Source organism: Schistocerca cancellata, chromosome 1, assembly GCF_023864275.1.
Source record: "Schistocerca cancellata isolate TAMUIC-IGC-003103 chromosome 1, iqSchCanc2.1, whole genome shotgun sequence".
NCBI classification, from domain to species: Eukaryota; Metazoa; Arthropoda; class Insecta; order Orthoptera; family Acrididae; genus Schistocerca; species Schistocerca cancellata.
Window position 1 is genome coordinate 1,118,621,453 of NC_064626.1, and position 14,392 is coordinate 1,118,635,844.

The following is a 14,392-nucleotide window of genomic DNA, read 5'->3' on the forward strand; positions in this document are numbered from 1 at the left end:
TTGTGAGTTGAAACAAGTATATTCGCCTTGCAGTTTAACTACTGCATAAATAATTTCAAAGTAACTTTGACTGTCACACTGTAGTCAGAAGTTATTAGGTTGGTGCATAAGTTTGTAGCGTTTTTGTTTTGCATTTTGGTATTCTAGCCACTATGGGTTTATTTATCAATTACAATTTTTTATTTGTAGTTCATTGTTGTTATTTGAGTTTACATATTAACATTTCATCATTTGGAGATAGTGAATGGGGCTGTGGACACTAGAAAATTGAGTGCCAAGTGGAGAAATCTAATTATTTCTGACATATTCTGCTGTTTGAGTTCAATAGCGTGGTGACAGCAGCGGAGACAGCCAGAAACATTTGTGCCATGTTTCAGGATAATGCCACTGGATAGAGCATGGCAAGAAAATCTTTCTCCCGTTTTAAGGAGGACTGCTTTGTCATTAGTGACTCCCAAGGTTCAGAAAGACCTTCGGGGTTTAATGAAGATAGTTTAAATGCATTTATTCACAATGACACAACACATAAGTGTACTTGAGAACTGGCAAATGTGATGAACTGCAATCATTCCACCATCGTGTGACATTTGCACGTAATGCGGAATACACAAAAATTGGGTGTACGGGTACCGCATGCTCTAAGCCAGAATCACAAAAACCATCAGATGGCCGTACGTGCATCCAAGCTTGCTCATCAGCAACTGGCTTATGAACAATTTCGACCATTCCTAAATTGTGTTGTTACTGGTGATGGGAAGTAGTGTCTTTATGCTAACAAAAGGAAAGAAAGGAATGGTTGAGCCCAAACAAAGATCTGCATGCATCCACAAAAGGTAATGTTATACATCTGGTGGAACAGTGATGGTGCAGTGCACCATGAATTGCTTCCCCAAGGTGTGATCATCATTGTTGACATATATTGTCAACAATGGAGATGTCTTGCAGATGTAATCCAAGAACAACGACCAGCAAGACTGTGACAAGTAACGCTACTTCATGACGATGCCAGCCGGCATTCTGCTGGACTGACAAAAAACACAATGCAGGAACTGGGAAGTCGTTCCTTACCCACCTTATTTCACCTAATCTTGCACCCTCAGATTTTCAAATTTTTCCGCTCTCTATTGAACAACCATCAAGGAACTTCCCTTCAGGATGAAAATGCACTCTGAACATGGCTAAACAAATGCTTCACCTCAAAAGCACGTGATTTCTACTGTTGTCACCCCAGCATTGGCAGACTATATGTTCTTATTACAGTATGTTACACTTATATAGGCTGAAGAACATTTCCAATGTTTCATAATGTTGTTACTATACAGTATCTAAGCTATACTTAACTTTTTACCTTTATTAAAAATAAGTTGACGATTTGTAAATATGTTTACACAAACAGAGGCATACGAATATAATTAGGCACCTGGAGAGCACTACACATTTTTTGGTCATTTCACTGAGTATGTCCTTTTCAGGGTAGATCAATGAAATGGGCACATGCACCATCACTTTTTTTCCAGCGTTTTCTTAAGCAGCAAATAACCTTGTACCAAGCTATTTTATTTCTCTATAACATCAAAATATTATCTGTGAATAAAACATGTTTTCGATATTTGTTAAATATTTTGTAACACAATATTTAACAATCTTTGTAATTTTATGTAAATTATTATTACATTGGGTCACGACAGTTAAGAAATATTAGGGAAAGTTACGTATTTTTATTTTTGTCAGACAGTATACTGTGATGGTAGCAATGCCTCTTGGTATTGCTTAGTTATGTCAGAGTGAATGCTCAGAACTCCAGTACTAGCCACAATATAAAGTAGATGTGTGTAGCTTGAGCAAGATAAGAAGTTGATCAATGTGAGGCCAAGTCATATTTTATGGGACACAGTGGGGGCAACGTAAGTGGGCAGATGAATTAAACTCAAAAGCCTGCACCAAATTCATCTGCTATTAACCAAAGTTGTCTGATAATGACTGGAACAAATGTTGTCACATATGTCGACACCATCCTCTCAACATCAATAACAACCTGTATGCTGTTCACAGCTGTTCACAACAGTTTAGCTTAGAATTTTCATAAGGTACACTAAGTGAATATCACTGAGAAAAGTGGATACAAAAGCTATTCATGTAAAATTCTAAGACCTTAAACTTGCAGTTAACTTCAATCGTTGTAAGAAAGCTATCCATGTAAAATTCTAAGACCTTGTTCTTGCAGTTAACTTCAATCATTGTTACCTAGACTACGGTCCCGTACCTTTACTACTGTAATATAACCAAGTGTTGTTCATGAATATCTAACCTGCCAATTAATGAAACATTCAGTTTTGTTTGCTTACAAAGTAATCCAAACTATTCAGCAATAATTTTTCGGACAGTTGCTGAATGTAACAATTAATGACAGTACAGAATATTATAAGTTGAATAAAAGTGCTATTAAAGTAACAGTAAGACAATTTGAATGCATTTTTTTCCATGATTGATTTTATGGAAGTGTTTTCTGCTGTCTGCTTGGTGGTTTGTATCCCAGATTTATAAATGCATTGAATTTTGATTGTTGATATTATTTCATGTAAAAATCTCTAAATTGTTTGAAAAGACTGGAATCCTATAATCTTGATTTGTGAAGCTGACGAGTTTTGTCTGTGTAGGTGAACATTACTGAGAGGTACTGCAAGTTGGATTGTAACAGGCAGTGGTAGCTCTTGCAAAATTATTACAATGTACTACAACATTGTGGCCTGTAGCCTTTTGACTTACAATGGTACTTATTGTAACTGAATTCAGTATACTAATTTTATGTACATAAATTGAATAGTCCAAATATATTTAAATTTTATATCACAGTTTAACACTGGGAGGAGTAAAACTAAATGGAAAAAATAATTTGGTACGTGCAGGAACTGAACCTGAGTTAACAAATTGCCAAACTATTCTTTAGATCACTCGCCTACAGCTGAATCATGACTATCACGCTTTAAAAGTCACTTAAATGCTTTCAAATAATTAAGTAATTTGTGGCAAATGATTGTCTTCAGATTAAACATTTGTTCAGAGCATGATCTGCCCTTCCCAAAACCACCTTGAAATTCACCTTGAAATCTGCCACCCGGCATATAGTGTGTAATTTATCTTTAAGGTAACTCAGTCGCCATTAATTATCTTCTTTATGTGGAAGTCCTGCAAAGCAGTATCTCCGTAGAACTGCACTTAACCCTGGAAAGACTTGAACTCTTCTCCTTTGCAGCTGTCATTGGTGGAAGAAAAACATTATCTACTCTAATTACGAAATGATGTCAACATTTCATCATTGACTATCTTGCATTTGTTTCAATCAGTGTACAGATAACAATTACTTTGTAACTTGGAGCAGGTACAATAAAAATTAAATATAACATCCACCTTGAAGGCTCGACTAGAAGCAAGGAATATTTCATTTTAGAGCTCCCTTTGTTTGTTGCTGGAGAGAGGAGGAGGAGATTGGTGTTTAACATCTCGTTGGCAACGTGGTCTTTAGAGACAGAACATGAGCTCAGATTGGGGAAGGACAGAGGAGGAAATCGGCTATGCCTGTTCTGGCATTTGCCTTAAGTGATTTAGGGAAATAATGGACAACCTAAATCAGGATGGTAGGACGCGGGTGCGAACCATCATCCTCCGAATGCGAGTCCAGTGTGCTAATTTGTTCATTGCTGTTTACATTCTTGAAGAGGGTGTCTGCTCCTTGACAGTCAAGGCACTGCCAAGCTGCAACATCAAGATATAAAAGGTCCTGCCCACAGCATGTGAAGACATTTAATCGCCCTTGCGCCTTGCTGATTACTCAATTTGCATATCTCTCCAACTCTGCACAAACATGAAATAAAACAACTCGCACAGTATATATGTTTCACGACTTATTCCCTACCCAACCCCACTTTACTATTTTATCACAATAATCTTTCCTAGTCATTAATAGGGAGTGGGGAAAGTCATTTGCCTAAATGGAGTGCAACACTAGGAGAATGGTGATTTGAACTGCCGTCCTCCCATAAGCAAATTTAGTGTTATTTTTATTCCAAAGCTTATCAAAAGGCAGTAGATAATACCTTCACTTCACTTAATTCCTTTGGCCCCTATGGGGACATAGAGCATCCAGGAGAGCTCGCCATCCATCTCTGTCTTTGGCCGTTTGCCTCAATTCTGCCCAGGTCTTGCCAACTCACTCTGCTTCCCCTTCCTCTGTCCTCTTCCATGTGCTCCTAGGTCTTCCTCTCTTCCTTGTTTCCTGGGGATTCCATTCCAGTGCTTGTGGAATTCCCCAGATTCTGGTCACCTTATTTCACTCAGTCCCAATATATCTAGTCGATAGTTCTCCATCTCTTTTTCAACCTGTCTTAGCCTCCCTGGCTCTCTCATCGTCCTTACATTCCAAAAACCAATGCGGGTTCTCCCCTTCAGGCCAAAGGTCGTATCTTTAAGATCCATCCATTTGTTTTTCCTTTAAGTTTTTGTGATAGGTGTTTTTTGGTGGTACAGGTTATCAGCCCACAGCCCCCGAGTGTCCTGGTGGGGCTGCCATCTCATGGCCTGGATACCTGCCAAGGTTTTATTTCAGGGCCTTACCCCTTAGATAGCTTGTCTTCACCACGACTACAGAACGCTATCCATCCCTTTGCAGTAAGGCCTATGTGCATCAATGATGTCCTGGTTTCCAAGGATCTTCCGCTGTCCACATTAGGGGACTATGTCTGCTGCAACACAATCACAGGGAGGAAAAGGACAGGGAGTGAGTGTATAGGATGGGATGGGATAGAATTGAATAGGATAGGACAGGACAGGACAGGACAAGACACTAGACGAGACGTTGTGAGACACACTTTGTCTGGATCCTCTATGGAGACCTGTCCGGCTTGGGAGGCCCTGCTGGTAGTTACACTACCACCGATATAGCCCTCCACTTCATTGGATTACACAAACCCCCTCGCCCACACCGACAGTGTTCCATTAAGGCGGTGTCTCCTGAGGGAGATCGATCATACCACATGCTACAATTTGCCACCAGTAGTATCCTACACTCTAAATAATTTCAGAAATGACAACTTGGTCATTACATGTCAACTCACATAGGAAGAAAACACTTTCTTACCTACTATCTCGTATTTGGATAAAACTTGGTTTATTTGTTCTTCCGATGCAAATAAGTAACCATGACAAATTTTGACATTTTATCTCCTGCCATTTTCATTTTATGGCACTTCAAAGTTTGGAAGTTTGGTCATTTTTAATATTGTGATAACATGTTTACTAACAATTTAAAAATGAGCTACTATTTTTTTATTTATCATTCAAACAATGTACAATTAGAAGTTGTCTTTATAATATAAGAATTGCAGAGAAAATCTCATACCTGGGTTTTACATAATGGGATAAGGTATTTTGTTTTACAATCCTTATACCATACAGTATACAATGTCTAAATTTCACAATGTTTGGGTGACAAAAAGAATGTAATTTATTTTCAAAATAACAGCAAGTGTAATTTTGTACCATCACAATGTAAGTAATCATTTAAATGAAAATCAATTTTTAATATACCACATTTTTTACTCAGACTAGAAGTATAAAATAATTTCTCCTAGACTCATACAGATTCTGAACCCAATACATATAGTCCTGAAAATGTGTGATTGTGTACTTTTAACAATGAAAATACTTGTAAAATTTATAACGTAAAATATGGAGTGCTTGCAACAGATAATAGTAACAAGGTGAACTATTCACATATCAATAATGTATTGCATGCATCCCACATTTTCCATTATGAATCTTACAAATATTTTCATAGTTATCAAAAATTCATAATCACGGATTTTCAAGACTACTTGTATGGGTTTAGGAAACTATCTGAAGGTAGGAGAAATTATTTTCCACTTTCCAGTCCAATTTAAAAACATGGTAGATTAAAAACTGATTTTTATCCAAATAATTATTTTCTGCCTTTTAGTCTTGCGTGTGTGAATTTTTCAATCAATTTCAAACATTTTGCTGAGATTATAACACAGACATGGGGTAAATTTGAGGTTTATTGCAGTTTCTCTCCACCTGAATCCAACCAATATATTGCTTCCTCCTAAGAGATCTGACCTCACATGGAGGCTTACCAGAGATTGTTTTTCCTGTGAACCACTCGCAACTGCAACAGTAAAAAAGGGGGAAACGGCAGTGGTACACAAAGACAAAGCACCTTCTGCCACACATAAGAAGTAAAGAAAGTGAGTTATTGTTGCATTTGGGTTTTCTTGAAATCTGTCTTACGTTTTGCATAAAACAGATTTCAAAACAACCCAAAACTTAAGTTGCACATGCGGAAAAGCGTCACGAGGAGCTTCCAATCTGAGGAAGATGATTCTATTATTCCATTGTCATCCAGTTCTCAGAAAGTTAGTTTAAAAAAATCAACTGCAAAATTTGTACCATACAGACAGACAACAAAGCAACCTAATATAAAGAAACATATTTAAAAAAACAAAACTTCCGGACTCTGAACTGCCATAAAAATGGGAATAGACAGAGATAAAATGCTATAATTTGGTACTGTTCCTCAACTTGTATGCAAACATTAAGTGCTCATCTTGGTTCTTATCACACACTGCTGCTTTTACTCCTGTCTAAAACATTTAATGTCTCACTAGTCAGAACACGCTAGATGAGTTAGTTTGTGACAAGCTCCCCCTTTGATGGGGGTGGAGATTAAATCCATGTCTTACTTGAACAACAAACTCATATTTCATCACTCTAATAAGCAAAACAATCTCTCTTCTGGCACTGTCATCACACTGGAGGAAAAATGTGAACACATACTTGCAGTACCTTATGCCAGTCCTTCAGATGTCTGATAAGCCTAATAAACCTTTGAAATGAAATCTCTATAATGATGTAAGAAGTGTCTTTCTGCAGTTAATTTTTTTTTTCTCTGACACAAATGTGATACTGCGTTTTCAAGTGTAGCTGCATGAGTAGGACAAACAAAATTATGTGTTCATTAATGTTAACACTAAGCATGTAGACATATACTGTAAACTGACTCATTCCACATCATTTCGAAAGAAGAATCACTCAAATGATCTATGGAACTTGTAACTAACAAATCCTTTGATCATGAGAAACTAGTGACAAACTACAAACTTGGATTGGAGTAGGATAGAGCACAAAATCATCTGAGGAATTTTTCATAGGAATGAATAAGTTGTTAGCCATACGTAATTCAGAGAAACTTCAGGAAACCTAAATTTGGAGATCTGGATTGCGATTTAAATCCTTCTCCTGAAAGTAAATCCAGTCACTTTACATACTGCAGCTCCTTGTTCAATAGTATTGCAGCACTGTCCATGTTTGTGTGGCAACGTGGCTCTGATAAACAGAAGATGGTCTTTCCTACTTACCATTTTCGTGACTCTCAGCAGCCAATCTCAAGCTAAGATTTCCGTGCGCAGAGGGGGTAGACGGAGTGGGCAATGAGCCATCTGAGATGCGGTTCCGCGCACTGCGAAGCCTCTGCTTTAGCGGCACCTCTCCTGGGGCTGGGGTCGACTCCTCATCCACGGAATGGGAAGTCCGTGGCGTGTTCAGGCTCTCTTCTTCTGCTGCCGCCTCACGGGGGTGGGGGCTGCCGCTGCCAGTCTCCTCTGTGTCGCTCTCGCAGTCACCAGCTGCTGGACTTGAGCTGACTTCCTCCTCAATAGGACCTAATAATAATATAAAAAAAAATACTTCCAATAGTGTGACTTACATTTTTAATAACAGCTGAAGAAGCAGCAGTCTGCTTGTGTCTGTGTATGTGCGGATGGATATGTGTGTGTGTGCGCGCGAGTGTATACCTGTCCTTTTTTCCCCCTAAGGTAAGTCTTTCCGCTCCCGGGATTGGAATGACTCCTTACTCTGTCCCTTAAAACCCACATCCTTTCATCTTTTCCTCTCCTTCCCTCTTTCCTGACGAAGCAACCGGGGGTTGCAAAAGCTCGAATTTTGTGTGTATGTTTGTGTTTGTTTGTGTGTCTATCGACCTGCCCACTCTTTCGTTTGGTAAGTCTCATCATCTTTGTTTTTAGATATATTTTTCCTATGTGGAATGTTTCCCTCTATTATATTCATAACACAATAAAAATCATGATAAAAGCCAAGAAAGAAGAGAGCACAAACAAATCGTTAGAAGATCAGTCAAGACAAGGCATTAAAACCAAGAAATGAAAAAGAAAAGATATGAGTATACAAAGGTGGAAAGTGTAGAGGCCAGGCTTGGTCAAACAGCATGGGCTACCGCTGGTCATTTTGGGGAGGGGGGCAGGAATGCCCCACCAACCCCTCACGTGGTCAATGAGGCCAAAAAGCCCTACCGTACTGGTATGAATAGAAGCCACCTTGAAGCACAAAATGTAACATCATATCAGTCAAGTTGGCGTCATCTGCTAGCACCAGAGGGAGAGTGTCAGGAAGATTAAGATGCCACCTCAAAGCAGCCAAATTAAGGTAGTCTATGACTAAGTGGGCCACTAGCAGGTGGGCTTTGAATTGCCAGTGAGAGGGATCCTCACGTCTTAGAATGTGGTCATGGGTCAGCCAAGTGTGGCCAATGTGGAGTCTACAGACGATGGTGGATTCCTTGCAAGAACCATGCAGGGAATACTGCCATTAGGTTGTGGTCTCCTTAATTTTCCTCAGGCAGGTGGTAGCTTATGGCTCAGGGTCATATGCTGTCACCAATTGAGACAAGAGGGATCCACTGACATAGGTTCTGCGGCACACTGCCTGGGGAGATCTAATGTCTCAGGAGTCAACCGGGATCTCCAACTAGGACACAGGAATAGTACATGCAGAGTCCAGTGGTGCAGGGGGCCCCGGAGTTTCCTTCACCTTAGAGGACATCTTTTTATCCTTCTTGTCCTCCTCCTGCTTAGAAGACGAGGACTGAGGAGGTTTCCATGAATTGGTTTCTGGGATAGAGGAAGAAGGAGAAGTCAAAAGGCCAGCAGCCTGTGGTTCCTTCGGTCACAGGCCGGCGTTTGGCTGTGGACCAGCAAGAACCATGGAAGGAAAGGCCAGCAGCCTGTGGTTCCTTCGGTCACAGGCCGGCGTTTGGCTGTGGACCAGCAAGAACCATGGAAGGAAGAGTCCAGAGGGATCTCTTCCCAGCTAGGGAAGCTGAAGGAGGTTGAGGCGCCTCTGGCTGGGGGATGGGGACCAGAGTCTCTGGCAGGTGCAGAGCCAATTCTCCCAAAGCGGTTTTGGTGGACGCACCAGAAGGGCTCCAACCTGCCTGGGGGGCTCCTACCGGCCTGAGGGGCTCCCTGTAAGAGGCGCAACAGAGGAAAGCACCATTGACAGAGAAAGCGATGATGTTGCGGCTGTAGTGAAAGATTATGTCATGTGTATAGGATTAGCACACACACTTTTTACTGACCTCTTGATATGTGAGCTTGTCCAGTGTTATATTCCTGGCCTTGCTTCTCATGCTTAAAAATGGAGCAATCTGGTGAGAAGGGAGAGTGAAGCTCTCTGTAGTTTACACAGAAGGGGGAAGGGGCACAAGTAACGTTTGTGTGGAGAGGATGTACACAATCCCTGCAGACAGAGGTGGCATTGCAACAGGACGACATGTCTGAACTTCATACACTTGAAGCATCTTAAAGGAGGAGGAATACAGGGCTTCACATCACACTGGTAGACCATCACCTTGACTTCCTCGAAGGCCAAGATGAAGGACCTAGTAGCAAGTCTGTTTTCCCTTGGTCCCCTATGGAAGCACCGGATGAAGTACACACCCTGCCATTCTAAATTGGCCTGCAGCTCATCATCAGATTGCAGAAGATCATGATGGAAGATGATACCCTGGACCATATTGAGACTGATGTCGAGCTAGACAATCACAATTCATAAGAAAGCAGTACCTGCGACTGGGTAGGAGATGACATTTGAATCAGGAGGGAACCGCTCTTCATCTTAGAGATGGCTGCAACTTATCCATATTTGTCCTCAATGTCTTCCAACAAAAAATAAAGGCTTTGTGGCCAAAAAAGTGTCCCTGTCAGTCCTGGTACAGACAAGGTATTGGGGAAAGGATTTTGCTCCTTGTCGTGTAGTCCTGCATTCCTCTCATGGTGTGCAGGGAATGGAATGCATTGGGATAGTACTTAGTGGAATCATAAAGGCCTTTCCAAGTGAAGAGACTGGTGGGTCCATGCAACCACCAGCAGGAGAAAGTTTAAGTTGCTTCAAGTGTGAACTATCCACCATGATGCCACCCACTACGAACAGGGCTCTTCCCATGAGCGCCACCCAGTCACAGCATGAGCTACCTGGCCAGAAAGCTTTTGCAAGGAGTCCCTGTGTCCCAGTCATGATGGGCACTTACTCCATGGCACACATGGGGACTATGCAGCGCAAGCACCAACAAAGCGATCCCTGTGTGGTCGGGGGCTACGACCATGCAAGTATTTGATGACCTTTCACAAGTGGATGGCTACCGTGCTAGATTTTGGGCATACAAGGAGGAAGGGAACCAGCATGAAAGTGCACAGAGGTGGAGCATACACCACAGTGGATGACCTTCCCTGCGTGACACGCACTGCTGCAAAATTTGGAAAAGATGGCAGGTCAAACCCAATAATGGGGGCCACGTAAGCATTAATGGAAGTTGAACATAGTGCTGGAGGTGAAACTAGAAAACAAGACCAAAGTTGTGAACTAAGTCCAGGCAGCGCCTGCACCAAAAGGACCATCCGACAGAAAGTCATTGGAGGTAAAAGATAGTCAAAGAGTAAGTTTGCAGCACAGAAAGGCGAGGTAGTGCTGCAAAGACTGGGACCCGTGGTAGCCAAGAACGTACTCAACGAAGAGGAGTGAGCTTCCTGGGGGTGTGGTCGTTTTTCACTGCACCTGTTGCATTGTAGCAATACTAGAGGCAGGAATTTCAAGCATTTACTGTAAATAATGTGAAAAGAGAGAGAGAGAGAGAGAGAGAGAGAGAGAGAAAATTTAAATTAATTTCTACTTTCTTTTTCACAGTAATCTTAATTCACCCTAACTGACATACAGTACTTGTGGAAGTGAAAGTTCAGGCATGCCCTATGTAAATAGCAAATTAAAACAAATTGCCTTCAGATTTCATTATAAATAACAGAACCACTTTTAGTGTACCTGATTTAATATTCAAGCTTTATCCAGCAAACATCACAGAAAATTTAATTATAATGTAGTGAGCCATGGATAGATTTTAAAGTTTGCCTAGCTTATTTAATTACTGTACTTTTTACCATTGCAAGTATTAACAGGGGGAAATTGGTTGAAATGCATACACTTCCATGCACATGTCATTGACTGCTGTCGTTTTATAGATGTAGCTCCAAAACGGTGCCTTTCTGTTCTGTGATTATTTGGAAAATATTGCATGGTTCCAAATTAATGACCCTGTTCTGACACTGTCATCGAGTTATCTTCCCTCAGCATTTATATTTTATTGCTGCTTTCAAAACTTATTTGTAAATATTATGTAAATCGTAAAAGAAATATTAACTTTATGTTAGTTTAATAGTTACAAATATAATTAGGAAGAAATGTTGGTTTTTCCTGGTTTTGTATTTTTCATTAATACCAGAAGGATTATCAACTACATAGGCTTTCTTGTGATCTAAAAAAGACTTATTATTGCCACAAAAGACGGAATATATCCCACATTGTTTTCACTGTCAACCTGGTGCTTAGTCTTACACCTAAACATTTAAAATTATCATGGACAGCATAAACTTCTCTCTCTCTCTCTCTCTCTCTCTCTCTCTCTCTCTCTCTCTCTCACACACACACACACACACACACACACACACACACATCATTGTGCCAGTTTGTATTAGGCCACCCCAATAGAGTAGGTTTCACATTAGTGACTCACAGTAACATCTCAGAGCCATCTCTTTTGCTTGCAGTAGCAAGAGGAATGACCTAAAATCTATGATTCCTTATAATCTACCAAATAAAACCATCAAAAATGTCTCAGTGATAATCCCTTGATTGATAACTGACTGCACATACTGTGGGCATATCAAATCACTCCTTAGCTGTCTTCGCAGAATAATTCATGCTATTTTTTCCATCAGAAGTGATAGAAAAAGCACATTCAACTACATTCAGAGAACTTTTTCTGTTTTGCTTCATTTGTTTTGAATCTATCAATGTTTATTTCAAAACCAAGTTCCATAGATTTAACAAATTTTACTCAAAATGATTGGTCGATATTATACAGTAATATTCATAAGACAATATAATTGTACCACACACAATTATTTAAGTAGAAGACTATCTGGTACATTATCTTTAAAATATCCTTTATCAATGTGTCCACAAAACCTTCAACAATTTTCTTGCTGCCTTGCATGCTGACATTACATTCCAGACTTGGTCAACAGAATACTGCCATACAAACTGCATATAACAATGAAATCAATCAATTTTTGAAAAAAATAATGTAACTGGATAGATAAAAAAATCAACTCACCAAGCAGAGGCAGAAAACACACATAAAAGAAGGTTACAACTAGGCAAGCTACTGTCTCCTTCTTCATGCAGAAGGGTTGAAGGGAAAGGAAGAGGGATGAAGGACAAGGACTGGAAAGGTTTTGGAAAAGGACTGGAAAGGCTTTGGAAAAAGGGTAGGTTTCAAAAAAGTCACCCAGAACTGCAAGTCAGGGAAGACTTACCAGATGGAATGCGATGGAAAGATTGATTGTTGGGGACTGCACCGGACAAGATTTGAAAACCTGAGAGCTTAAAGGTGGTAGACAGCGTAAAACGCAGGACAGTGATTACTGCTTAAACATTGTGCACGAGTTAATAAGAGTGAAAAGCTATGTGCGTTGTACGTAACAGAGGTGGAAGGGGGGGGGGGGGGGGGGGGGGGGATAGACAAGGTAAGAAAATGAAAGATCCAGAAAACTAAAATGGAGTAAAAAAAAAGAGTTACTGTGAAGAAATGGTGAGATGAAAGAAATTAATGTAAATTAAGGCCAGGTGGGTGGCGAGCATGCTCTGCAACAGGATATTATGTGTTGCCGTTGTGCTACTCAGGCCGGACAGTGTTTACAATTACAGCAAGTATATGTAGACAACTTGCTCTTCATAATTAACATCTCTCAAGATGATACAGACCAAATTTTCACAACTTTTAATAAACTCCACAAGAAAATAAACTTTACGCTGGAAAATGAATCTCCCAATATCTCTTTGAACTATTTAGACCTAAATTTGGCAATAGAGGACAACCGTATTAGGTTTAAGATTTTTCGGAAAAATAACCTTTCCGATAATATCATCCCAGCCGACTCTACACACCCCCAAGCCCACAAAATAGCCATCTTCCATTCTTGCATACACTGAGCGCTCACCATTCCTCTTTCAGCACACGCAATGGAGAATGAGTTACAAACCCTAGCAGTTATCGCCTATAATAATGGATATAAACCAGAAATTGTGAGACCGCTCTTTAACAAGAAAACAGATAAAAAAAAAACTGCGACCTCATCTACACTAGGTGTCACACCAGAGGATAACTCCACTAGCTTCATTTCCATTCCCTTCAGAGGCAAAGCATCTTATAAAATAGGACGACTCTTAAAGAGCCACAGCTTTAAGATAGCATATTCTATGAATAACACCCTCAAAAAGAACTTGGCCCACTCGTTAAAGAATACTAATGACAAATTATCTTGTTCTGGGGTGTACAAAATCACTTGTAGTGATTGCCCGAGTTATTACATCGGCCAGACAGGGAGAGCCCTCTCAGCTAGATATAAAGAACATATACCCACGAAAAGTGGTGATGGCACACATGGCTTGACTTTTGCTGAGCACCTCGTTCAATTGGCCCATGCTCCCAATCCACCAAACAACACAGAGCTATTAAATTGCGAGGTTAAAGGCACTAGGATTGACATCCTTGAGGAGTTGAAAATCTTTAAACACCTGTTGCGTGATAAAGAAAACCTACTTAATGACCAGCTACAATTGAGAAATAAGAAATTTTTCGAAAGTTTTCAGCCTTTTCTTCACTGGCCCTGATGGTACGTTGCCTTTGCAGTCGCCGACGCCTGACTCCACTTTCTTTAGTCGAATACTAAGATATTCAAAATTGAACAATAATTTTGCCGGATATAGCAAGTCTTTCTTACGCGCTCCAAAGTCATTTGTAGGGTTCTCTTTCTCCTCAGAAGTAAGTTTAGCTACATATAACACCATTAACAGTTTTAATGCTTATATTAATCCAATCCCTAACGTAAAGGTAGCTACTGTTAAGCATGTATATTTCCACGCACGCATGCGCATGACCATCAGCGGTGCTCGGTGCATAGCTGCTTCCTGC

At 40.3% G+C, this 14,392-nt stretch overlaps 1 protein-coding gene across 1 annotated transcript in view; it reads right to left on the reverse strand.

Moving 5' to 3' along the window:
- The window catches only part of LOC126132772 (protein NPAT-like), an 86,856-nt gene that overhangs the window by 14,162 nt on the left and 58,302 nt on the right, over window positions 1-14,392 (reverse strand). The window contains exon 8 of the mRNA XM_049915182.1: window positions 7,431-7,733. Coding sequence (XP_049771139.1) covers window positions 7,431-7,733 — 303 coding nt within the window. The remainder of the gene's footprint in view (window positions 1-7,430; window positions 7,734-14,392) is intronic.